The 23729-nt window shown below is 53.2% G+C and overlaps 1 protein-coding gene across 1 annotated transcript; it reads left to right on the plus strand.

Moving 5' to 3' along the window:
- The first annotated feature begins 9874 nt into the window (after positions 1 to 9874).
- GM2A (GM2 ganglioside activator) lies at positions 9875 to 22204 on the plus strand. The gene is made up of 4 exons (XM_045027539.1): positions 9875 to 10195; positions 14082 to 14234; positions 17050 to 17232; positions 18483 to 22204. The coding sequence occupies exons 1-4, from the start codon at positions 10082 to 10084 to the stop codon at positions 18636 to 18638; spliced, it is 606 nt and encodes a 201-aa protein (XP_044883474.1). The 5' UTR covers positions 9875 to 10081; the 3' UTR covers positions 18639 to 22204.
- The last annotated feature ends 1525 nt before the right edge of the window (positions 22205 to 23729 follow it).

Consider the following 23729-nt stretch of genomic DNA (forward strand, 5'->3'; position numbering starts at 1 on the left):
TTCCTGGCTGACGTATGCCAGAGTTTGCTTTGTCACAACCATGGGAGGAAAAAGCCCAGAGAATTGTGAAATGTTGGTTTGATAACAGGGCAGTCTGGAGGAGGACACACTGCAGCAAACAGGTCAATCTGCAGCTCTGTACATCAGAGAAGTCTTCTTGGGACTGGTAGAGCCAGCCTTGCCTGTTCTCTTTTGGGTCAGATGCTGCATAATCTTAATCTTCTGCTGCAAATTAGCTCTGAGCTCATCTTTGTGAGTCACCTTTGCCTCCCAGCATTCAGTCCTTACCAGCTTCTTTGCAAAGGTGATGTGGGAGCCACAGAAAAGAGGCCAGTGTTCTTAACTCTTCCATGGCTGCCATAAGGGAAGCATGTCCTGGCAGCGCTTTCCTTGGGAACATTAAATATACTGGACAAGCCTGGGTCATCAGCTGAGGATATTTGCTGGATGTGCCTAATATACCATTTGGTGGGCAAAGTGTCAATCAGCACAAGGAACTGGACTCAATGATGACTAAGAATTAATAAAAAATACTGGCCCAGGTTTTCAAAATTTAAGGCATGCAAAACAGAAATGCAAAAATACATGCACATTTCAGTGTCTAATTTGCATGCAAGGTTGCTGTGATTGTGCACAGAAGCATGGGAATTAATTGCATGTGCAACTGAGCTGTTATGTGTCTAATTGGTCATTTGCACTTGAAATTATGGCAATTGCAAGTGCATTATTGGTAATTGTGTGTGCAAACGGAGTGCCCAAATCTGCACACAATTTTGTGCATGTACATTTTTTGAGATGCCGATTCTCAGACAGCCAGTCACTGGTTGGCCAGGATATGCAAAGGCATCTTTAATTTATATATTACAAAAAGAAGAAGAAATCCCAGGCACTGTTCTTGTCTTACTGCTTTTTAAATATAACATGAAAAGGGATAGCGGAGTGGAGAGTATATGCAAGGAGGCCCCCGGAAGGACCAGATCTGATGGGCCAGATTTTCAAAAGAGCTCCGCACCCAACAACTCCCATCATTCTTCATGGGAGCTGCCGAAGATCTGTCCAATGTTCCTAAATGCAACCTGAGTTCTTTTGGAAATCTGGTGCAATATTTCTTTAGACATCATAAAAAGGCACAGCCACAATCTCACGCCCCTTCGCTCATGGAAAATCCTACAGAACTTAATTATTAGGAAATGAGAACTCTTCTATCGTTTTTTCTCTGGACTGAAATAGAAAATAATTTCCAGCTGCTAGATCATTCTGTAAGACATTTTAAAAAATCCCATAGCTTTGGTAGCTTTTTAGAGTGATTTCTCTAGAACCTTATTACATTCTACAGGGCTTTGCCAGTCACCTTTTAAATGAGTGATCATGTGCCGTGTGATGTCAATAGTTGTGCAGGGTGATGGGTATTTGAGACACTATCCCCTTCCTGGGGTTTCATTCCATAAATGCCTCTGATTTTAGCAGAGTGGGGCAGGGGGCTGGTAGTCTGTCCTAGACATAAGTCTAAATCACACAGTTCAGATCCAGATAAAACTTCCCCCAAATTCTGGCATGTCTGGATTCAAGGACCCGGGTGCAAAATGGATGTCCAGGTGTAGGCTGTTTGGATTATGGGAAGAGGAGGGATGATGTGTTGCAGGAACTGTTGGGGGGATGGGAGGGGGTGCAGTAGGGCATTAGAGGACAGCGTGGAGGTCGGGCAGGGTGGTTGGCCACAGGAGGAGAAGGAGGCCCTGCTGCTCTCATGAACTCAGCCATACAAAAGTGGTCTTTGGAACTGACTGTCTCATGCAAGGTCAATATCTGGGCATTGATCTGTACCGTCGGGAACACCTTTACCTTGGCCGGGAAGTGCATTAAATGACCAGCTCTAACAACTCTGACTCAGTTAAGGCTCCACCCTCCTTGCCCGCAGACCCGCTGGGTACTGAGCGCAGATGCCATCTGCTGCTTAGCGCCAATCCCGGGTCAGTTCCCATCCTCCCAGCGCTCCCATTTCCACCTCTCAGCTTGTGGAGCTGGAGGGCTGGTCTCACCCCGTCCATCAGGATTAATGGCAACCCGGCGACGGTTTTGCGGTGAATGCGGGCTTGGATCCATGTTTGGCTCTCGTTCTCTGTTCTCTGCTACTAGTTGTAATACGATAACTATGTCGGATGTGCTGATAGGCCCAGGCTTCCTGTGCTGGGCAGCCGCATGGCAGGGAGTGTTATGGTTACTGAGTGCAGTTACAACACGTTTGTTTTTAAAATACTGCCATTTAAATCAGGGGCCTTGGGCCAGATTAGGTGGTTACATCCCTGAAGGCCCTCCCCTCAGCAAGGGGGGTGGCTCTGCACTGGTGCCTGCTGGAGATCTGGTTCACTGTGTAACTTTGCTGCACCAAAGATCTCTGCATTTCACTGGCAGTAAATCATTATGAAACTTCTCTTGTGCAGGCTACACAGGATGCGTCCTCACGGGCAAGATTTTGCTGTTTCTGATGTTGCTTCCCCTGCCCCAATGCACTGGGAGTTTACTCCTTCCTCAAATAGCCATTTAAAGGGGATTCGGTGTCTTTCTATGCATGCATTTCGGTGCAGGGAAACAGTCACTTTAGGAACATAGGAATTGCCAGATGGGTCAGATCCAAGATCAGTCCTGTCCCATATCCTGTCTCTGACGCTGTCCAAGACCAGATGCTGCAGAGGAAGGCGTAAGAACCCTACAGTAGCAGATGTGGGATAATCTCCCCACCCTCCACATTAGGCCTCATCCTGGTCTCTAATAGTTGGAGATGAACAGAAGCCCTGAAGCACAAAGCACCTTCTAACACCATCCTATCCTGGCTCACCCCAGGATAGAGCTACAGAGAGCGCCCCCCGTCATGGGCCCATGGGACTGGTTCTTGGAGACGGAACACACACCTTTCTGGGAGGTGGGAGATCTGTGAGCACAGGGTTCTCTCCCCATGCAGATCCCAAGGGCACAATCTGGCACTCACTTATTTTGATTGTTACTATCTGATAAATGGCTACACCTTCTTGTCAACTGTCAGAAATGGGCCACTCTCATTACCACTTTAAAAGTTATTTTTCCTCCCTTGGGATCCTGCTGTCAATTGAATTGTCTCGTTAGACTGACCTCACACTTGGTAAGACAACTCACATCTTTTCATATATTTATGCCTGCTCCTGTATTTTCCACTCCGTGCATCTGATGAAGTGGGTTCTAACCCATGAAAGCTTATGCCCAAATACATTTGTTAGTCTCTAAGGTGCCACAAGGACTCCTTGTTGTTTTTGCTGATACAGACTAACACGGCTACCACTCATCAGATTCACTCCCGGTAGGAACGTGGGGAGATTGGTTTGTTTTTTCCATGTTTCTGTCATTCAAAATGGGCTGGAGAGATTTGCACAGAGCAAAGGGACCTAAAAGTGGCTGGAGATGGCCTCTGGAGGACACACCACCCCCTGCACAAAGGGCTTTCCAGAGTGGGCACAGGGGTTCTGTACCAGCCCTGCTCTCAGCTCCCAGCATGGCACTATGGGCATGGGTATACTGCAGTCACAGGGTGTGATTGCCATTGGAGCTGACATACCCGAGCAGCTAGTTCGGGTCCTTTCAGCGTGGGCTGTGCAAACATGCCTGGAACCCCGCGTAGTTACTCGCACGGCTACGACTTTACTGTGCTGGGCCCTGAACTGGAAGACAACGGGAGGGAGGGTGAGGAGCCCCACAGCAGGGGTCCATGGGCATGCGGACTGGCTAAATGCACAGTTTGCCAGGGTGAGGCCTTTTTTTGGATAGGCTATAAACAAATGAGATATTAACGCTGTCATTGATCTCTGCTGGCTACTCACCTAGCCTCGTATGTTTATGAGTTTTGTCCAACCAGCTGAGATGCTGCAACTTTGGCTGAGCATGGCTGTGAGTTTTCAGAAGGTCAGTCGACCCGAGGAAGAGCTCAGGCCCACTGGACCTACAGGAAATAGCCACACAGATTCCTTCAGATGGAAACCGGGGAGTCTGCTAAGGCTTCATGGCAAGTGTGGCTCTGGTTTTGGGCCGGGGCGGTGATTTCAGAGTATTCCTGTCATTCTGGGGGAATAACCTGTGTTTTTGCAAAAAGTGGGGAGAGGAGAAAGCCAAAGCCAGTCAACTGTGTTCCTTTTCTGGTCTCTCTTTTTAACGGAAAAAAATAATTAAGTAAAAAAAAAAGAAGAAAGAGAGGATGAAATTCACTTTGCCTACAAAGAGCAACAAGCGAGGCTTATAGACAGGTGAAATGCACAAGGCTTAGGGCAAAATCCAGCCTCCCTCCCCCTGCCCCCCGAACCTGGGGACAGGGATCTAGTTTCAAATGTTGGCCTTGGTCATGAGTGTAATGAGTGTGGTGTTCTCAGCCTAGTCACCAGTACAGAACTGGGCACTCTCCATCTCTGCTCAAGAAGGGCCTAGAATGCGAGGAACGCGGGCGCTGTGCATCAGGATTGGGGGCACTGGCAGAGCCGTGTGGCGGCTCAGGACTGTAATCGGACAGGTCTGGCAGGCCAGGTGTGAGGTGCGCTGGCAGAGCCGTGTGGCGGCTCAGGACTGTAATCGGACAGGTATGGCAGGCCAGGTGTGAGGTGCGCTGGCAGAGCCGTGTGGCGGCTCAGGACTGTAATCGGACAGGTATGGCAGGCCAGGTGTGAGGTGCGCTGGCAGAGCCGTGTGGCGGCTCAGGACTGTAATCGGACAGGTCTGGCAGGCCAGGTGTGAGGTGCGCTGGCAGAGCCGTGTGGCGGCTCAGGACTGTAATCGGACAGGTATGGCAGGCCAGGTGTGAGGTGCGCTGGCAGAGCCGTGTGGCGCCTCAGGACTGTAATCGGACAGGTCTGGCAGGCCAGGTGTGAGGTGCGCTGGCAGAGCTGTGTGGCCATGCTGCTGCGACACTGAAGTGACAGACTAACCAGTACCATGTTGGCTTCTGTCTCAGTCTAATGACAGGTCGGTTGCTGGGTGTGACCGTCCCATGCACCGGGCCGCTTCCCAGGTGAGTTCTCTGCACGCTAAGGGGTTTCCCTGGTAGCTCTCGGGCCCTGAGAGTGAAAACCGATCCATGCTGGGTAACTTACACTTTCTCGCCCCTCCTGCCAAGGGCATGGGAAGAGCACGGCTGCCTCAAGGGGCGGGTGGGAGGAAGAGGTCCATGGGCCTGCTGCTATTTATTCCTCAGCCCTAAGCCACTGTAGGATGATAAGTGAAGCAGTTGTCGCTGCCTGGCTGGTGTGAGGCGAGGTAATACGTTCCAGGCACCCCTCCCCGGTCACCCCCCCCGCACGCACACGCTTGCTCGGCTGATGACTAAATAAGGACGAGCTGCAAACACCGGGCTGCTAAAAATAGAGCTGCGCCAAGAGCTCTGCCAACCTTCGGGACCCCTCCCCTACCGGAGTCAGTGACTGGGCGTGTAAGTGGGGGCCCATCGGAACACTGCTCCCCTCCCCACGGCTCCACATGCATTTTCGCAGCCAGAGCAGGGCAGCCGGTCACGCTGGGTCTGATCTGCCAGGGAAGGAGGGAAAACTGCATCTCCCCTCCAGTCTCCAGGCCCACCTTCCCTCTTCAGAGAGTGGAGGGGGCAGTGCTGGCTGCACCTGCATCTCCAACAGCTCCTGGGGGTGTTTCTCTGCTGCGTGGGGATTAATTCTAATGGTCAAATGCACCTCACACCTGGCCTGCCATACCAGATCTGCCGACCCCGGCAGAAGCGCGGAGCACATTTGTCCCCGATCGCTATCGTCTGAATGTCACTTATATTGATTTCTTTCTTCACTGGAGCATTCTGCATGTTGTGGGCGGGGCATCTATTGAGCAAATAAATGTAAAGTCCCAAAGTGCCGTTTCTTACCCCCATCCTGAGCTGCCCGCCCCGATGATGCTCCATTCCCTGGTGGGAAACTGTTAGGACAGTTAAAGGAGAGGATGGGTGTGTGAGTGCTGGGAGCAGGAGGTCCAAGAGTTCCCCTAAGTGTGAGAAATAAACCCCTCCATTAGTCGGGCTGGAGCACAATGGACTTGCATCAGAGACACCTGGGAAAAAGAACCTCTGCATAGGTGCGTGCACATCCCATTCTTGTGAGGTTCGTCATTCCAGACCTCTTACCGCCGAACCTCCCACTCTCCAGCACAGGCAGATTATCTGAAGCCTAGACAGGCACAGCGGATCCGAGATGGGGTAGGTGCCACAAACAGAGCAGAAGGAGAGAAGGAGGCAGAGACGGTCCTTCAGGGAACGGCCTTTTCTCCAGCAGGAACACATGTAAGCAGCTGCAAGGAGTGAGGGACTTAGCCTGGTCTGGCAACCAGCTGGTTCCCCTGCTAGTACTCACTCCCATTATCCATTTACAATGCTGCAGACTGTGTGATCCTGAGAGCGCCCTTTGCATTTGCTGTGAGCATCTCCATGTGCTCTTCTAATATTCACAGTATCAGAATGTGTAAGAACTGGACTTGGTTTCAGCTCAGACGTCTACGTGGCCATTCCAGTGAGGAAGGACTATTTGGGGAAGCATTTGCAGGATCTGGTGTACAAGCAGCCCCCTGACGCTTGGGTGAAGTACCCATCTAAAGTATTGTATTTATGCCAGGCCTGTGCTTTGCATGGTGCTTCACAGAAATGTAGGAAAACAGGGTTCTGCCCCAAAGAACTTATAATACGAATGAACAAATGTGGACTACGTTGTTTTCATTGCTGAATTTTCTCTTTTCTTCCTGTAAACTTTCTACTCCTTCACCTGGGTCTCTGTCTCTCTGAAAGTCTTTGTAATGTTTGTGATAGACACGTGAACTAAACATGGGCATCACTGGCTCAAAGTCACATTCTAGGTTTACTTTGTTATTTGCACAGCTCGGTGTTTTCCCCGGATAAAATTTTGCTCTTCAGGAGGCCGCTAGGGCTTTTTTCTTTTTCTTTTCTTTTTGTGTGTGACTTTGTAATTTGTCCTATGAAATGATGTGCTGATAGAGATAGACCCAATTCCCAACCCCAGACCCAAGCACCCTGAAATTCAGGGACGTTCGAGATCTGCCTCCATATGTGGTGGCTGGAGCCATTTAAAGGGTAAAGAATGGCAGAAAGAGTCACTTTCTTTAGAACTTTCTTTAGACTGCAGATACTGAACCACTGGATACACACACACACCGAGCTGTGCAAATAACAAAGTAAACCTAGAATGTGACTTTGAGCCAGTGATGCCCATGTTTAGTTCACGTGTCTATCACAAATATTACAAAGACTTTCAGAGAGACAGAGACCCAGGTGAAGGAGTAGAAAGTTTACAGGAAGAAAAGAGAAAATTCAGCAATGAAAACAACATAGTCCACATTTGCTAACCCAACACCTTAAAACACCTTCAGCAATCTTGCATTTCAGTTGCAGGATGTCAGCTGGGGAACTGCGCCTGTCAGGGACCTTCCTGTACTCATCAGGCTGCAGGGAAAAGCCTCCCCTGGGTGCAGGACTGTGACGGGCTGGTGATGGTAAAGCACGGAGTCATATGCAGCAGGGTGCCGGTGACTGGTCACTGCCGAGTATGACTTATGCTGCACAGAGACATGGGCTGTAGTTGAATCCACCGGTGGCATTACATAAGGTGAGCCAACACAGCTGTGCTGCTAGGCCTCATTCTGTACAGGCCATGCTGGGCTCGCTGGGTTGGCTGTGACATGCAGTGGTGGAGCTAATGGGGGTAACCTTGAGGTGTATGTGTGGTACCTTTCCAAGCACATTATGCAATTGAGAAAGAAGGTGTCAGCCCACCCTGCACGCACCCACCCACGCAGGACAGGACGGGAGACATTGCTGCTGGGTGAGTGCTGGGTGGGCTCGCTCTCCAGCCCACTCCCAATGACCCATTCAACCCCATTGGCCAAACCTGGTGCCGCGGCTGGAGCCATGGTGCTGCTGTAGCTGTAGTGCCAATCAAACACACCGCGTGGCAGGCCCAGACCTCAGCACTGTCTCTATACATTTCGTCCGCACTGCGGGGTGACAGAGTCGGTGCGTTGTCTCCAGAGGAACCGGGCAGAGGCCATGGAGAGAGGGTAACAACCGCCTCAGCACGGAGAGATTGATTCGACTGCGTGAGCAGGCGCCAGAACGAGGGTGTTCCCCACATCGGAGAGAGACGCAGCTCGGCCGGTTCTGCAGAGCCCTCCACCCACCCATCCCAACGTCTGTAAGGGTGTTACGTTATCAGCACTGCACCAAACACATCGGCTAAACACACCCTCAGGGAAGACATCGCAACCACTTCCCAGACGTGACTAAGCCTTTAATTAGGTGCCCTGTGTGTGTCACAATCTACGCTCAGTCAGACCCCCTCATCCCTTCCACCCATTCCCTGGGCAGTTGCATTGCAGCTACCCCGCCCGTTTGTTGCGAGGAAAGATGTTCCGTCCCACAGAGCACTTTCTTCTCGCTTTTATGGTAAGGAGAAGGGCCCGAGCCACAAAACGTGGGTCTGGATCGTGAACCCCCCCAAAGTTGGGGGTGTTTGGAGCCCAGGGTTGTAGTTTGGCCCGATATAAAGACAAAGGCAACGGTGTTTGGGTTAACTAACTTTGTGGGTGTTCAGATTCCGGCCCACCTCTTTTACATAAGGTCATGGAGGTGCAGCTAGTCGGAGCCTGTGCCGATTGCCTGATGTTCAGCAAGTGCCTTACGCTGCCAATTTTCTCCTCCTCGCTGCTGGACCCCCACTCAGAGTGAGACAGCCTTGGAGTGCCCGCCTTGACACCACAGTGGTGATGGGCCTGCTGGAATTCTGGACATGCATTTTGCTGTATGTACCTCAAGCACTGAGAAGTTACAAAAAATAAAAGCTCCAAGTTCTTCAGCACGGAGCACAGAACTGGACTGTCCCCTTCCTGTTCAAATCCTCTCCTGGTTCACACAGATTCTAGGAAACTTGGATCCTCACTACCTGCCTCTCCCTTTCCTCCACATCTTCCCTAACTGGTATATTGCTGCCCAGACACGTTGCCTCTGTTTGCCTGGAACAAACCCACACACTGGGAAAAGTTCGGTGGCACTTTTGGTCTGATCTGGAGGGGCTGGCTAAGGGTTCTAAGCCTCAGGTTTGGAGATACCAACACTGCTCAGGTAGAGACACTGATTACTGTTTTACACAACATGCAGTTAACCTGTGGAACTCACTGCCACTCTACATCATTGACACCAAGCAGTTAGCAGGATTTAAAACCGGATTAGACATTTATATGACTAATAACATCCATAGTGGCATTATATAGGATAAAGCAACCATTAATTGACTGGGGCTAGGGAAAAAACATCGTATGAGCAGGCTCCTTAAGTGTCCATGATGCATGTTCCTCTGGAGCATCTGGTACTGGTCCCTGTTAGAGACAGGATACTGGGTTAGACGGGCCCTGGGCCTCACTCAGTAGGACTATTCGGATAGTCCTGTACCGTCGGGTGGCTGATTGTCAGCCGTGCCACTGGCAGGGGCCCTGGGGGAATCAGTGTGCCGAGATCACTGCCAGCATTGTGGCACTATTTCCCTGTGCTACCCCGGTGTGTCTGTCGGTACCCACCTGTGGGCTCTTGTCTTCTGCTTAGATTGCAAACTCTTCGGGGCAGGGCCCGGCTTGTGCTGGGTCTGCCGGCGCCTGGCCGTGGCGGGGGCGGCTGGAAAGCAGCAGGGGGGCTGCTAGGGCGCTGATGGGAAGGGAGGCGGGGCAGACAGAGGGAGCTGCTCCAGCTCAGCCCTTCCTTGCCGGCAGAGGGCAGGGCCCCTTTCCCTGCCTCCCCGGCCCGGCTCCCTGCGCCTCCAGCCCGGGGGTTAACCAGACCCACGCGAAAGAGGAAGCGAGCAGCGGCCGAGCAGCGAGGAGGCGGGAGCGGAGGCCGGGCAGCGGCTGGGGAGAGGGGGCGAGCGAGCCCAGAGGCGGAACTGCCGAGCCAGCCGCCGCCGCAAGCTGCCCGTGTGGCTCCCGCACAGAGACCCGGCTCCCCGGCGTCCCGAGCGGAGCCTCCCCGATCGCGCTCCGCCTCCCTTCCCGGCTCCAGCCCCGCAGCCGAGCAGCGATGCAGGCGCTGGCCCTGGCGCTCTGTGCCCTGCAGCTGTGCCCAGCTGTGCTGGGCGGCCGCTGGGGGCAGCCCTTCCTGGTGGAGAGGCCTCAGTCCCGGCGGCTGAGCAAGGTAAGGGGGCTTCACCCCACCCGGGGCTGTGGAGTGGGGCGGGTTCTCGCGTAGGGTGACCAGGTGTCCCGATTTTACAGGGACAGTCCCGATTTTGGGGTCTCCTGTTACCCCCACCCCCGTCCCGATTTTACACGCTTGTTGTCTGGTCACTTTATCATGTGCACTAGCCCACACGGACCAAGTGTCAGAGCCTGCTAGTGCCCTGGCTGCCTGGTGTGGACGGAGAGTGGGGAGCGAGGTCCCAGCCCCTGGCAGCAGCAGGAGCGAGAGAGCTGGGTGGGAAATGATTTTCCTGCCTGGCCAGAATTTCCCAGGTCTCCCAAAATGGTCCCTTCCTGCATCGGGACCAGGAGCTGAAATCTCCAGCGGTTTCACAACCTGAGAGTGGGAGAAGAATTCCCGTGGGGTCAGTCGAGACGTCGTGTTTCGATCGTTTCAACGCGTTTCGATTTTGACTTTTTTTTTTTAAAACCTTTTTGGGGCTATAAATTAACAAACCATTTGGAAGGAAAAGTCAAGTGTGGCTTTAACGAAAAGCCCTTTCTAAGCGCCGGCTCTGTATCGTTATTATTGCTGAAGGCTGGAGGGGAGCAGGGACTCTTAGCATGAGGGGCAGGACTGCTTACCCACCTGTCGTCCTCGGCAGCATGGGGCTATACACCCACGTCTCTCCCCAGGAGAGCAGTGGTGCGCGCTGGCCTGGATTCCTAGGGGCGTAGCACCCTGCTTGCTTGCCCGCCCATGTGTGGGAGCAGGGCTGCTTGCCAGCCTGTAACCCGGTGCTGCTAACAAGGAGCTCGAATCCCTGCACATTGTGGAGTTGTTTACACTGTGCCAAGCAGGTGTGAATTGCTGCGGTCCTGATGGGGCAGTGCGCTGAGCTCCTGTTGCGTGGGTACAAATGATGGCATCAGGTGGAGAATCAGACCCCCCAGGCTTTGCCCTTCTGTCAGCCGGCACTGCCTGTGTCCATGGCCAGAGAGGGTCTCTGCAGTGGTGGTTTGGTGACACGGATGCTTGTCCACCAAGGTCCCTCAGCCATACCCGCCTACTATGGATAACTGCGGCCTGAGCTGTTCCTAATGGCTGCCCCATTCCTTACCCGCCTCCTGGAGCCCTTGCCATGTGGACCGTAAGTCAGACATGCAATAGATTGCATTGTTATTGAATCTGTGCAGTAACAGCCCGTGACCTCAGGAGAGCCAGCACAGAGGCCGGGCACCGGTGCTGCCTTATCTGGGGCCTGCCCAACTTTCAGTTCTCATTTTGTTCTTTTAAATCTCAGTTCCGCTTTTGCGGCAACCAGCTCACCAGCCAAAGTCGTGAGAGGCTGGAGAGAGTCGTGTGGGTGGGAGAGACCTCCCCAGAGCCAGAGGCTCTGTCCAAAAACTCCAGGTTAGGCAGCTAAGCATGTACAGAGGCTGCAGAACGGACATGGACGCATGGCCCGGAGCCTCACTGCAGCTGAGGGGTGCAGCTTGGGAAGGGAGGTGCAGAGATGTCTGTAACCCCCCTTTCTGCTCTCCTTATATGGGGCCGTGCTCTGGATTTGTCTCAGCCTGAAATTCGGCAGCTTTAGGCCTGTTCTAAATGACGCCGGTTGCCAGTGACCCCCAAGGAGCAGGGGTGTCTGGGGCTGGCTTGCAGGGTGGAGCCATAGTGTGGAAGAGCTGCTACGCTGGCATTACACCTCATTGATGTGACCCCCCCCTGGGCTGGCCATGCCAGGGCTAGAGCCGCTCCGTGCTGCCAGGACGGGGTTTCAGCGTGTGCCCCACCATTATACAAGAGCATCTAGTCAAAAGCAAACGTTGAGTCGGTACCGAGGGCCCGATTCGCTTTTATACTGAGGCCACTTTATACCGCTGTGGCAGTGAAAAGGGGCATCCAGTTACCCTTACCTGGCCTATAACTCCGGAGGAAGCAGCATTTCCCTGCTTTCCCGTATAGCCCTCACCTGTCAGAACCATTACTCCTCACATTGGAGAGTTCTGGGCTCACATTGGTCAGTTCTGTAGTGGCCCCTCCCAGGGAGCTGGCCTTGTTTTAGTTATCCAGGAGGACACAACCTTGCCTCTTGTTTGCTCAGACACATGTTTGCACTCAAACTAAGTAAATGGCTTTAGTGATAAAGCTTCAAACTTGACCTGGACTTTTGGCCCTTCCCGGGGACATGTGCCTTTGATGTGGCTGGAGAAATGTTATTTCGAAGGAGCAGAGTTATCCATGACTCAGACTTAAGCACTCTGAGTAAGCAGCACAGGATGTTCCATGGAAATCCCAAGCAGCCCATGATCTGGGTGGCCTGAAACCTCTGACTGCCAGAAGCTGGGCCTGGATGTCAGGAGATGGACCACTTAGTAATTGCCCCATTCTGTTCGTTCCCTCTGATGCATCTGGCACCAGCCACGGTCAGAAGACAGGATACTGGCCTAGATGGACCATTGGTTTGACCCACTGTGGCCATTCTTATGTTCTTATATTGGAGGTGTGAATCTATAGATATATACCCACTCCAGCAGAACGCTTCATGCTGAAATTTACTAGGACTAGACAGAGGTGGCTACTGGGACAAGTTCTCCTCTTGGTGACATGTTGGCAACCCCCCTGACATCAGTGGGATGGAACCGACTGTAAATCAGAGGGGTTGTCCCCGCAGAACCAGTCTGTCCCAATATGGGAGCAAGGTATGCTGATGAGTCCATGTGAGGGGTTGCCCAATGAAACTGTTGTTGCTTCTGCTGTACCTGTCCTGTGGATAAATAGACTTTGGTTTCGAATGGTTTGTCTACACACAGAAGTTTCACTTGTTTGAATGAAATTGGTTTTAATTTGATTTAGCCCCAGTCGTGCACACGAAGTTGTGTTGGTTTGAACTGGAGGTGTGACTTTATACCAGTTCAGTTAAACCAGTGCAGCTTTGTGCATGGATGCTCTTATACCAGCTTAAATCTGGTTTATATTGGTGTAATTTGTGTTAAATTTACTGGTACAAGCTGAACTGATCGAACCAGTTTTAAACTAATATAAGAGTCTGTGCACAAAAGTTGGTGCATTGGTGTAACAAAACCGATTTAAGTGAAACTGGGACAACTTCTGTGTGTAGGTAAGTCCATATGGCAAACCACTGTAGATACTCTTCTGGTGGTTTAGCTTGCATCTGTTAATTTACCCACACCAGCTAACCTGGTATTAAACCAGATTTAAATCAATTTAAGACTGTCCAGACACAAAGCTGCACTGGTTTAACTAAATCAGTATAAAACCACACCTTCAATTACACTGGTGCTACTGTGTGTGTAGACTAGGCCATATATACTCCATTCAGAACCTGTTAATAAAACAAGCCCTCTGAGTTTCAGAGTCTGGTGTTTGTTGGTGATGTCAGCAGCGAATATGCTATTTCTAAGCACACGTTAAATCTGGGAGATGCATGTTTTTATAAGCATTGTTCAATAGGAAGCTTGGAAATGCTGGTAGAGGAGCATGTGTTGGGCTCAAATGTGTTAAAAGGCTTTATAATTATTGCCCGAGGAGAGTTTCTAAAAGGCCCGATGGATTTAGGATCCCAGAGGCAATGGCATTTGTGCTCCTAAATCCCTTGGGAGCTTTTGAAAATCTCCTCCTGAAATGTTAGTACAGTGTTATTATTTCTTCAGCATTTGACTGCACGTCTGAAAAGCTCATTTCCCTCTGTGTGTGTGCGCACGCGCGTGTGGTGTGTGTGTGTGTGTGAGTGAGAAATGGATGGGGTTCTCTGCCCCCACAATAGAATTCTGAGGGGCTGTCACACTCCAGAACTCTGCAGTGCAGCTGCCGTCTTTCCAGCCAGCCCAGCAGAGTGCAGAGATGGTTTAACCCTTTCCTTTGCTCAATCCTGTAGCTTGGTGGCTTCACGTGGAAGAACTGTGGCAATGGGACCGATCCCTTTGTGATTAAAAGTCTGTCCGTAGCTCCGGACCCGATCCACATCCCCGGGAACCTGAAAGTCAGCGTGGCGGTTTCCAGTGAAGCTGACATCAGCTCACCTCTGAAGGTATGTGAAAAAGGCAAGCCCGCCAGAGAGGCCTCTTCAGACACAGGATCTGCCCATTAACATGCTGTGGAGTGTTGGCAAAGAATGTGCCCAAAGCCACCACAACACCTGGCCCCCGGCGGCCTTTCAATTCTCTGAAATGCCCAACAGGTGTGAATAAATGGGGATTGCTAGACCTGGGGCGTGTTTCCCGCCCCAGACCTTCCACTGCTGCAGTCAGTTTCCAGGGCCCAGAGTTTCTGATTCATAGCAATATTTGCTGCTGGGGGACCGAAGGCTGGCTTGGTCTGTGCACGGTCTGGCTGTTGGGTGGCAACTTTTCACTAAAATGGGTCAGTGCAACCCCTAGGACGGATGCAGTTATATGGGCAGAAAGGTGCTTGTATCACAATAGCCATTCCCCTTCCTTCAGGAAAGTTAAAGCAGCCTATTTATTTGTGTGTAGTCACTCCCTTGTGACTTCCCACCCCTCTCCACGCCCGGCCTGCGAAGTGGAACTGGGTAAGATCCAAGCTGCTCCCACCTCCCGCTCCCTGGAGCAACCTGGCGGCGTCTGTGTTAGGCTAAGGTGATGAATGAGTCTCAGACTCGCCTCTGAGGGAACGCAGCCAAATCTGAGGAAGGCGGGCACCGAAACTGCCGCGGCCTGGTTGGCAAATCCTGGGCACCTGCAGATCCCAGCGAAGCCAGCGGGAGCTGCTGAGCGCTCAGCACCTTTGAGAATAAGGCCGAGGGTTTTAGATGCGGCGAGCTCCAACGGGGGCCGTTTCCTTGATCTTTCTTCGCCCGGGTGGGGAATGATTTCACCGAGCTAAAGGCCACAAAGGGGTGTTCAGAGAATGAGGAAACACAGGGGGAGGGAGCGAGAAGGAGGAGGAATGAGAAGGGGGATGCTGGTGGGCAGAGAAATCAGAGACCCTGAGTGGGGGAGTCAGATTATGGTCATGAGGAGGGGAAGAGACAAGGGGAAACCTTCACTGGAAATTGAAACGAGAGAAGAGGAATGGGGGGAGAGATAGGACACCAGGAGATGCAGAGGGGCAGGTGGGAGATGCCTCTCTACCAGGTGATCCCCCCCCCCTCCCCAGAACTCTGGCCAGGGGGAGCAGACCCATTACCCACCCCCAAATGCCAGACTAGGCTCCTGATTGCGGAGACGCCGATAACGAACAGAATCCTTTCCTTAAAGCTCCTCTGCATGCGCACAGCACCCGCTGCAGCTGGGGGGCTGGGGCCCTCCTGAGCCCCCACGCCTTCCTGGGACCCCCGGCAGAGGGTCTGGCCTTTAGCGATTAGTGACACGCACCGCCCAGGCTGCAAACATGGCTGAGGGGTGGGCATTGCAGGCGTGTGCCCCTTGGAGGGGGCCTGAGGGCTATGGCGAAGGCTGCAGCGGCCAGCTCAGCTGTTCCTCAGCCTTGCTGAAAGCGGAAGGGCTGCTGGTGGCTCTGATTCACCAAGTTCCCCTGCCGTGCGAGCTGGATCATGGTGTGGGAGGCAGGCCTCGCTGCAGGGCTCCCTTCCCATCAGTGACACTGCGAGTCCTGGCCCGCCCTTCTTCGTGTCAGCGTGGTGGGCGAGGGCTTGGCCAGATGGGGGCAGTTACACCCGCTCTGCCCTGGGCCCTGCTCTGCAGGGGCAGGACTCTCCCATCCGGTCTCTGATGCAGGGTGTTAACCAGCAGGCCGCCCCGCCTGCAGAGCCAGTGTTCTTTCCCAAGAGTGTGCGTAGCGAGAGATAGCAGGCCTGATTCTCCCTTGCCCTTTCCATCTGGGCAGGTCACTGCCGGCGCTGGGCTGAGCCAGGGGGAATTCCCCTTTGCTAGCCTGGCACGCCAGCTACCTCTGGCCTAAACGAGGACGCAGGGCGTGACCTGTCCTGGCTGCAGCAGGCAGAGAGATGGCTGCTGGATTCACTGGGGATGCTGGGGCAGGAAGAAACCAGGGCTGACTCAAGGACACAGCTGCAATTGCAGAAGTTACAAAAGAACCAGCCCACCTTTCACCCCGGTCTCCCAAGTGCCTCCTGTCCCTCAGCCGGGCAGCTGCAACAGTGCCAAGCACCCAGCAAGGCGAAACGGGAATTGCTGCCCAGGACAGTACATTTCTGTCCCGCTTCTTTTATTTAGTGGAATGTGGCTCTGGATCAACTTTCTGCTGCTCCTTGTGGTGTTTTTATCACGTTGCTGCTCATGCCAAAGAATCAGAGTGGGTCAGATTCTGCCCTGGAGTTCGGCGGGAGCTGTGTGCCGGCACCTCCAAGGGCAAGACTTCGCAGCCTTTACTGCTGTTCCCATCGCTGTTATTTCGTGTTTGTGTTGTGGTAATGCTTGGAAGTTGCCTAGATCGAGGTCCCACTGTGTTAGGGGCGCCACAGAGAGATAGTGAGGGGTTAGAATCTGGGTAGAGTCATGTGTTTTTTTGGGAACAGAATTAAAGAGGATGGGTCTCCATTGGGCTGTTCTGAATAGGAAACCTGCAGTCCGGGGAAGGTTTCCCCAGGTATTATTGTTCCTAAAAATCTCTTGCATTGTGCCCTAAGAACTCAGCACTTTGCAGACATAGGGCTGGTTTCTGATCTGTCGGTCTGGAGCAGTACCAGTGCCTTCAGTTTAGGGAGGTGCTTTTCCAGCCGGGAAGAGCTTACAATCGAAAACCACCAAGAGAGACCAAGATGGGCCATGGACCGATTGGTCAGAAAAGCTGGTGTATGGCAAGGTTGCAGAGGAAGGCTTCCTGGAGCAGGAGAAGGGTGGAGGGGAGACCGAACCAGCTGGGATTCTCTGGTATGTGATGTGTGCAACCCTTTGTCCCAGGCGGTGCTTACCGTGGAAAAGAACATAGTTGACCTATGGATAAAGATCCCCTGCGTGGACGAGATCGGGAGCTGCACGTATGATGGCCTTTGCAGAATCCTGGACAACGCCATCCCCCCCGGATCACCATGCCCCGAGCCTCTGCTCAGCTACGGCATCCCCTGCCACTGCCCCTTCAAACCGGTAAGCGCTAAGCCAGCCGCTCTCCGCGAGTTCCTTGTCAGGACCCCCTGCTTCCCCTCTAGCCACGAGCCAGCAGGGAGCCTCCTGTCCCATGGAAAGGGCAGGGTGGTCACAACCCCTAAGTCCAGGACCCCTGCTCAGCACAGCAGCCCTCCTCTCCCCTTGCCCTCTCAGTCAGCTGTCTGGGTGCTGGGGAAGGGGCGTTGTGAGCGCCTGGAGGGGCGGGAATAGAACCGGCAGCTGAGAGAAGGGGGAGTTAGAGGGCAGCGGGTCAGCTGGCTGGATTCTCCATTGCCTTGCAGCCCCTGTGGGTCAGGTCAGAGGAACTGGCCGTTGGTGGAGACAGGGTCCTGAACTAGATGGACCTGTTCTGACCCAAACCGAAGCACCCACTTTGCACACCCGGTGCAAGCCAGTGAGGAATCAGGCAGAGTCTGGGTCCAGCAGGCCCGTGCCAGGGTGGGTCTGGGCTTTGCCTCCCCATCCCTGGGGGCAATCTGCAGCCGTTGTGGGTCAGCAGTGCAGGAAGGCCCCCAGAGTTGTGGGCTAGGCTGGGAGTGAGGGAGTCCATGAGGGGGGGCTCAGTCGCTGTGTGATCACTGGATCTTCTTGCGCTTCGACGGGCCTCAGAAGGAGGGTTCCAGACGGATTTGATCCGGTGTCAGCTCACTTTGACCGCTGCTGCCAGCTGGGGGTTGTTTGTAACCTTGCTGGGAAACACTGCCCCAAAGGCAGCTGGGCTCGCTCTGGCCTGGGGAAGTCTCCCAGATCAGGGGCAGGGAGTAACTTGCCTGCAGTGGTGAAGCTGGCTGGAGTGGAGGAAGTCACCTTCCAGACACTGCCAGAGCCAGTCATCCTGAGCTAGCCCGGACAGTGGAAATGGGGCCTGGGAATACAGGCGGAAACCCAGAGGTGCTGAGCTCTCTGAACCAAGCAGAGAGGCTGAACTGGAAATCACGGGGCAGTGGGCTGCGGGGTGCCCCCAGGGATGGGTGGGCGGCAGAGAGCACCAGTGAGGAAGTAATTAGTGATCAGTAGTTATGGATATTTGAACATGCTTGATTTGTTCATCTTGAGAATGACTCAAATCCCACAAGAGGTGCAGGGCAGGGGGCAGATGGGGGCAGAAGCCGAAAGCTTGGTGGGGGTCACCCCTCAGTGGGCTTGTACCTTGGGGCAGGAGAGGCCGGTGGTGGGGTGAGGCAGGAGCTGCTGTGTGCTAACGTCTTGGCATCTGTTTCCCTCCGTAGGGCTCCTACTCCCTGCCATCCAGTGAGTTCTACTTGCCCATCATACAGTTGCCCTCCTGGCTGACTAATGGCGACTACCGCGTCCAGGTTGTCCTGAGCAGCGGTGCCAAGCAGCTCGCCTGTGCCCAGGTGGCCTTGTCCCTCCACTCCGAGTGAGGCTGGCCAGCCCTGCCCGACCACGAGCCCACCCCCCCGCTGCAGGCTGCCGCGTTGCCTCGCTCTTCTCTCTGGCGGAGACACACACCGGAGCCGGTTGGCAGCTCTCTTCCTCCTTCCGCTGCCTCTTGCCTGCCCTCACAGCTGCTGCTTGCCCTTTCCCGCCTCTGTTCGCCCTTCTCCCGCTCAGAAAAAGGGCCAATGGGAAGGGGGGTGGCGGGGGGAGGCCTTTGTCTTCTGTGCAGGGTGGACTTAAAGGTGGGCAAGGTTGGCAGATGGGTTGGGTCCCTCCTGATCCTGATTCAAAGCCTGTTGAAGTCAATAGGAGCCTTTCCAAGGGTCCGGCTCCTAGCGAGGAGACTTGAGTCTTTGTCGCAGTCCCTACAACTGCAGCCCCACTTGTTGCGTTTCCCAGCGGGGCTTAGATCCCTTCCCTCCACCCCTGTTCGTGCTGTTCTGTAGAGCAGCGTCCCTCTCCCGGTCCTGGTCGGCTGTGCACCATTCTCTATGCCAGCTTTGGGCTGATTCCCTGAAGTCAATAGACCCCCCCCCATTGATTTCAGGCCCGTAGGGATCAGGCCCATAGGGAGGCACTCAGCACTAAACAGAACTGCCCATCACAGTTGCTGTTTGATTCCCAGCTGCGCTTTGCTGGGGAATGCCCCGCACTGCAGCGCTATGTGCTGGATGGCCGTATGGGTCACTTCTGCCCCAGACTTCTCTGATCCTAGGAAATATCAGGTTAAACTGCTGGCTCGGGTCCAATGCTGAGTCTTTCCGTCATATCGTAGTGGTGGCTCCAGCTTTCCGGAGCTGCGTTCCAGGCCAGAATGTCCCCTGTGCGCGCACTCGCCTTGAGGGAGTTGTATCGCTGTGCTACAAGCCAGCCTGGGGGCGGGGGTCTAGTTTGATTATTTCCCCACATATGTAATGAAATTGCATTCTTCATGTTGCTTAATGCCTCCTTCTCCCCCCCTCCAGTCAGTAACAATGGGAGGGCCCGGTAGCCCTCCAGCTGACTGGTGTAAACAAAATGGGGTATCACAATATTCCACCCATTGAGTGGCCTAGTTAACCTCTACCGTCCCAGGGGGTTTTGCCATCTGTTGGCTAGGGTGTGGGGCTGTTTTTGTTTGTCTGGGGTTTTTTAAAATATCACACAGGGAATTTTAGAAAACAAAACTGAAGGAAGAAAACAGAAAGAAATAATTCTTGTAAACAATCAGTTGGAAAAAGGAAAAGAGGCTTAGTGCTGGCTGCCCCTCTCTGCAATGTGGGGGTCGATTGCCGGTCAGGAGTGCCGTCTTGTATACTTTGAGGGTGCAAGCCCCCTCCAGGCATGTGTGCCCTGACACTGGACTGGAGAGATGCAGGTGCAAGCCCCCTCCAGGAATGTGTGCCCCGACACTGGACTGGAGAGATGCAGGTGCAAGCCCCCTCCAGGCATGTGTGCCCTGACACTGGACTGGAGAGATGCACATGCAAGCCCCCTCCAGGCATGTGTGCCCTGACACTGGACTGGAGAGATGACATGTTCATTCTTACTGGCCACTGCTTGAGACGGGATACTGGGCTAGATGGACCATTGGTCTATCTTGGGGTGGCACTTCTTAAGTTTCTGAGTCAACCTGGGCAGCAGCAGCAGGAAACCTGTCAACATGAAGAGCTGTACAGCTAGCACTGAATTCTCTGACAACAAATAACCTTCCTAAACAGGACCACGCTGGACCAGGTCCATTCCGAAGAAATCATTGCTTATGGTAATATGAGGCGAGCCGGGAGGGTGGGCATCGCCAGCCAAAGAGACAGATCTTCAACAGCATGGACATTATCTCTCGCCCATGTCTGCATTGAAAAAAGGGGAACAAACCAAGAAAGCAATGTACTAATATTCTCACTACCAGGGGACCAAATGACACATTCTGCTCTGGGCGTCTCTTACTCTAAAAAGGATGTGGTTGTGATGGCTTGAACCAAAGGAACAATTTGATTGGCTGATGAGGATTCCAAGCAGTGTAATTATGAAACTGAAAATCGCCCGACTGAACTTCTCGACCACAGTGTTAGAGTGACCATTTCTTAAAGGTGCTAACCCATGGTGAGGCAGGCAGTCACACCGCCATGTCCTGGGCAGAGGAACAAATGAGTTTAGAACTTCTTAGGTTTGCAGCCAGCATATTTAGGAGCTACAGCACAGGACTGGTGCACCCGAAAATGTGCTGATCAGACTTTCTACAGGACGTGGTTCATCGGTCTTGACAGGCTTTAGGGAGAAGAGTCTCTGGAGTAAATTGTTGTAGCTCAGGATGTGCCCCAGGAAATAGGTAGTCAGGACCCTAATCCGGTGGGCTGTGGGCTGTTGAGTTGTTCACTTTGGGTGCGGTTTTGCACTGTTAAGTCAATGGGAGCTTTGCCGTTGATTTCAGTGGGTATGGGATCAAATTGCTTGGGTGGTGTTTTTTCAGCACTGTAAGTCCCTGCCTCCCAATTCACATGCAGGGCTGACATTGCACCTGCAGACCCAGTTCAGTGCAGCTGACCCTAAGATGTGTGTAGGATACATAACCCAATCACTGAACACCCCGTCCCATATTATTGCACTGGAGCTGTATGTATACAACCATCGGAGGGGTAGCCTGTTAGTTTGTATCCACAAAAACAACGAGGAGTCTGTTGGCACCTTAAAGACTAACACATTTATTTGGGTAAAAAACCTCACTTCTTCAGATGCATGGAGAACTTCTTCCATGTATCTGAAGAAGTGTTTTTTTTTTAACCATGAAACCTTGTGCCCAAATAAATCTGTTAGTCTTTAAGGTGCCACCGGACTCCTCGTTTTTATGTATACAACCGTCGCTGTGTTAATGCACCTGAGGTGTGAGTCAATTTACACCATCACTGCACACGTGCTATTGCAGCTGAGGTGCATGTGTGTGCCATGCCATCCCCACCTTGTACCCTGTATTGTTACAGTCGATTTGTGTAGATAAGACAGACACCGCACACCCTCTCCTGTATTATTTCATGCAAGGCAGGTGTGTATGACATCAGCAGTGCACACCTGTGCTGTTGTGGTACATCACCATGTATTCTGTCTTCCATTACTACCCTCTGAGCATGCACATGTGACAGCCACTGCTCACCCTGCTCTGTATTACATCTGTGATACCTGGGTATGACACCCTAATACTACTACTTAGCAGCTGTGTAGGGCTGATTTGCAAAGTACTTTATAAGCCTTAACTACTGAATGCCCGCAGTCCATGGGCTGGCGTGATTGTGCTTTAACCCAATGCTACTCACTATGTTTTGCACAGTCTGTGTGCTCATGACAGGTTTAAGAGACAAAGACCTTTGGTCACCTTTCTGCTTCCTAAACTTGCTACGCTATACAACGTCCTAACAGCCAGTGGGTTTTGCTCTGGTTTGTTCTGTGTGGAGAAGCACTAACCATCTTGCCAACTCCTGCATCCTTACTGCTTAGCTGAAGCCTGCTGGTTTTTTGGGAGGCAGCGGCTATTAGTGCTGGTGCCACAACGAGTGATTAATAAATCTTTTTAACTAGAGGGCTGAGTCCTTGCCAGTGATTTTTGGGCCTTCGGTAAAATTAGAACTGGTGATTTTATTTTAAATGTAAATGAAAATCTGGTGAGTTGGTTTGATGACCATGATGGGCTGACAGCACTGGCTGGAGCAAGTGATAGTGGATTCCCCGGCTGGTCTAAGCTCCTGTCCCAGGGGTGGGCAAACTACGGCCCAGGGGCTGCATGTGGCCCCCCAGATGTTTTAATCCAGCCCGGGAGCAGGGTCCAGGGCTTGCTCCACTTCAGTGCTCCAGTCAGGAAGCGGGGTCTGGGCCTTGCCTCACTCTGCATGGCTCCCGGAAGCAGCGGCATGTCCCCCCTCTGACTCCTATGTTTAGGGGCAGCCAGGGGGCTCCGCACGCTGCCCCAAGTGCTGCACCTGCAGCTCCCATTGGCCGTGCAGGCAGTGTGCAGAGCTGCCTGGCTGCACCTCTGCGTAGGAGCTGGAGAGGAGACATGTTGCTGCTTCTGGGAGCTGCTTGAAGTAAGCGCTGCCTGGAACCTGCACCCCTGACCCCCTCCCGTGCCCCAACCTCCTGTCCCATCCGTGATTCTGCTCCCACCCTCTGAACCCCTCAGTCCCAGCCTGGAACACCCTCCTGAACCCCCAACCGCTCATCTCCAACCCCACACTAGAACCCGTACCCCAGCCGGAGCCCTCACCCCGCCCCCCACACCCTAACCCCCAATTTTGTGAGCATTCATGGCACGCCATACAATTTCCATACCCAGATGTGGCCCTCAGGCCATAAAAGTTTGCCCACCCCTCCTATCCCATGCTGCTGTCAGTGCATCTCATGCTGAACTTGCAATGTTCCCTCGTCCTGGGCACCCACACAGCTGTATCAAAGGATCTCAGTAAGGAGGTGCAAAATCCCCCTCTTAATACACCGCTGGGCTCGGAGGGGCCCTGGGTGTCAGGCAATTTGCATTTATCAGACTGCCTGGAGGAATTCTCCCCCAGCTTCCCTGTATGGGGCAGCATTTCCCAGCAGCTGCTCTCACTAGACATTTCCCCAGACCACTGTGCCCCTGCTCTGACGCATGCCCCAGGGTCAATTACTCCACAGATTCTCCAATTCAGGTGTCACTTGGTGCAACTCAGGCTCTGACCTGCATTGCCCTGAACATACCATTAGCCAGGCTGCCCCGTGCACGCTCTCCTCCCCAGAACCCATCATTGGTATTGCCCAGACACAGGGCCCCAGCCTGGGTGTGTGTCCCTGGTGCATGCTTCCCGCTCTGGCCCCTTCAGTGGTGCACGCTCCTTTCTCTGAGCCCTTGATAGTGAAACATGCCAAGTACAGTGGTGGCTTTTGTTACAGCCACGTGAGCGCTGGGGTGACAGCATTTGGGTGAGAGGCTGATGCAGGATTCATAAGCCCAGCACTCTAAACCTGCAGCTCCCGGAAACATCCCTGATGTTGTCAGTGGGCATTTCTCCTCCTGTCGAGTTCTGGCTCCAAGCTGCACCCCCCACAGCGGGAACAGCATTTCCAAGTCTTGA

This window comes from Mauremys mutica, chromosome 8 (genome assembly GCF_020497125.1).
Source record: "Mauremys mutica isolate MM-2020 ecotype Southern chromosome 8, ASM2049712v1, whole genome shotgun sequence".
NCBI classification, from domain to species: Eukaryota; Metazoa; Chordata; order Testudines; family Geoemydidae; genus Mauremys; species Mauremys mutica.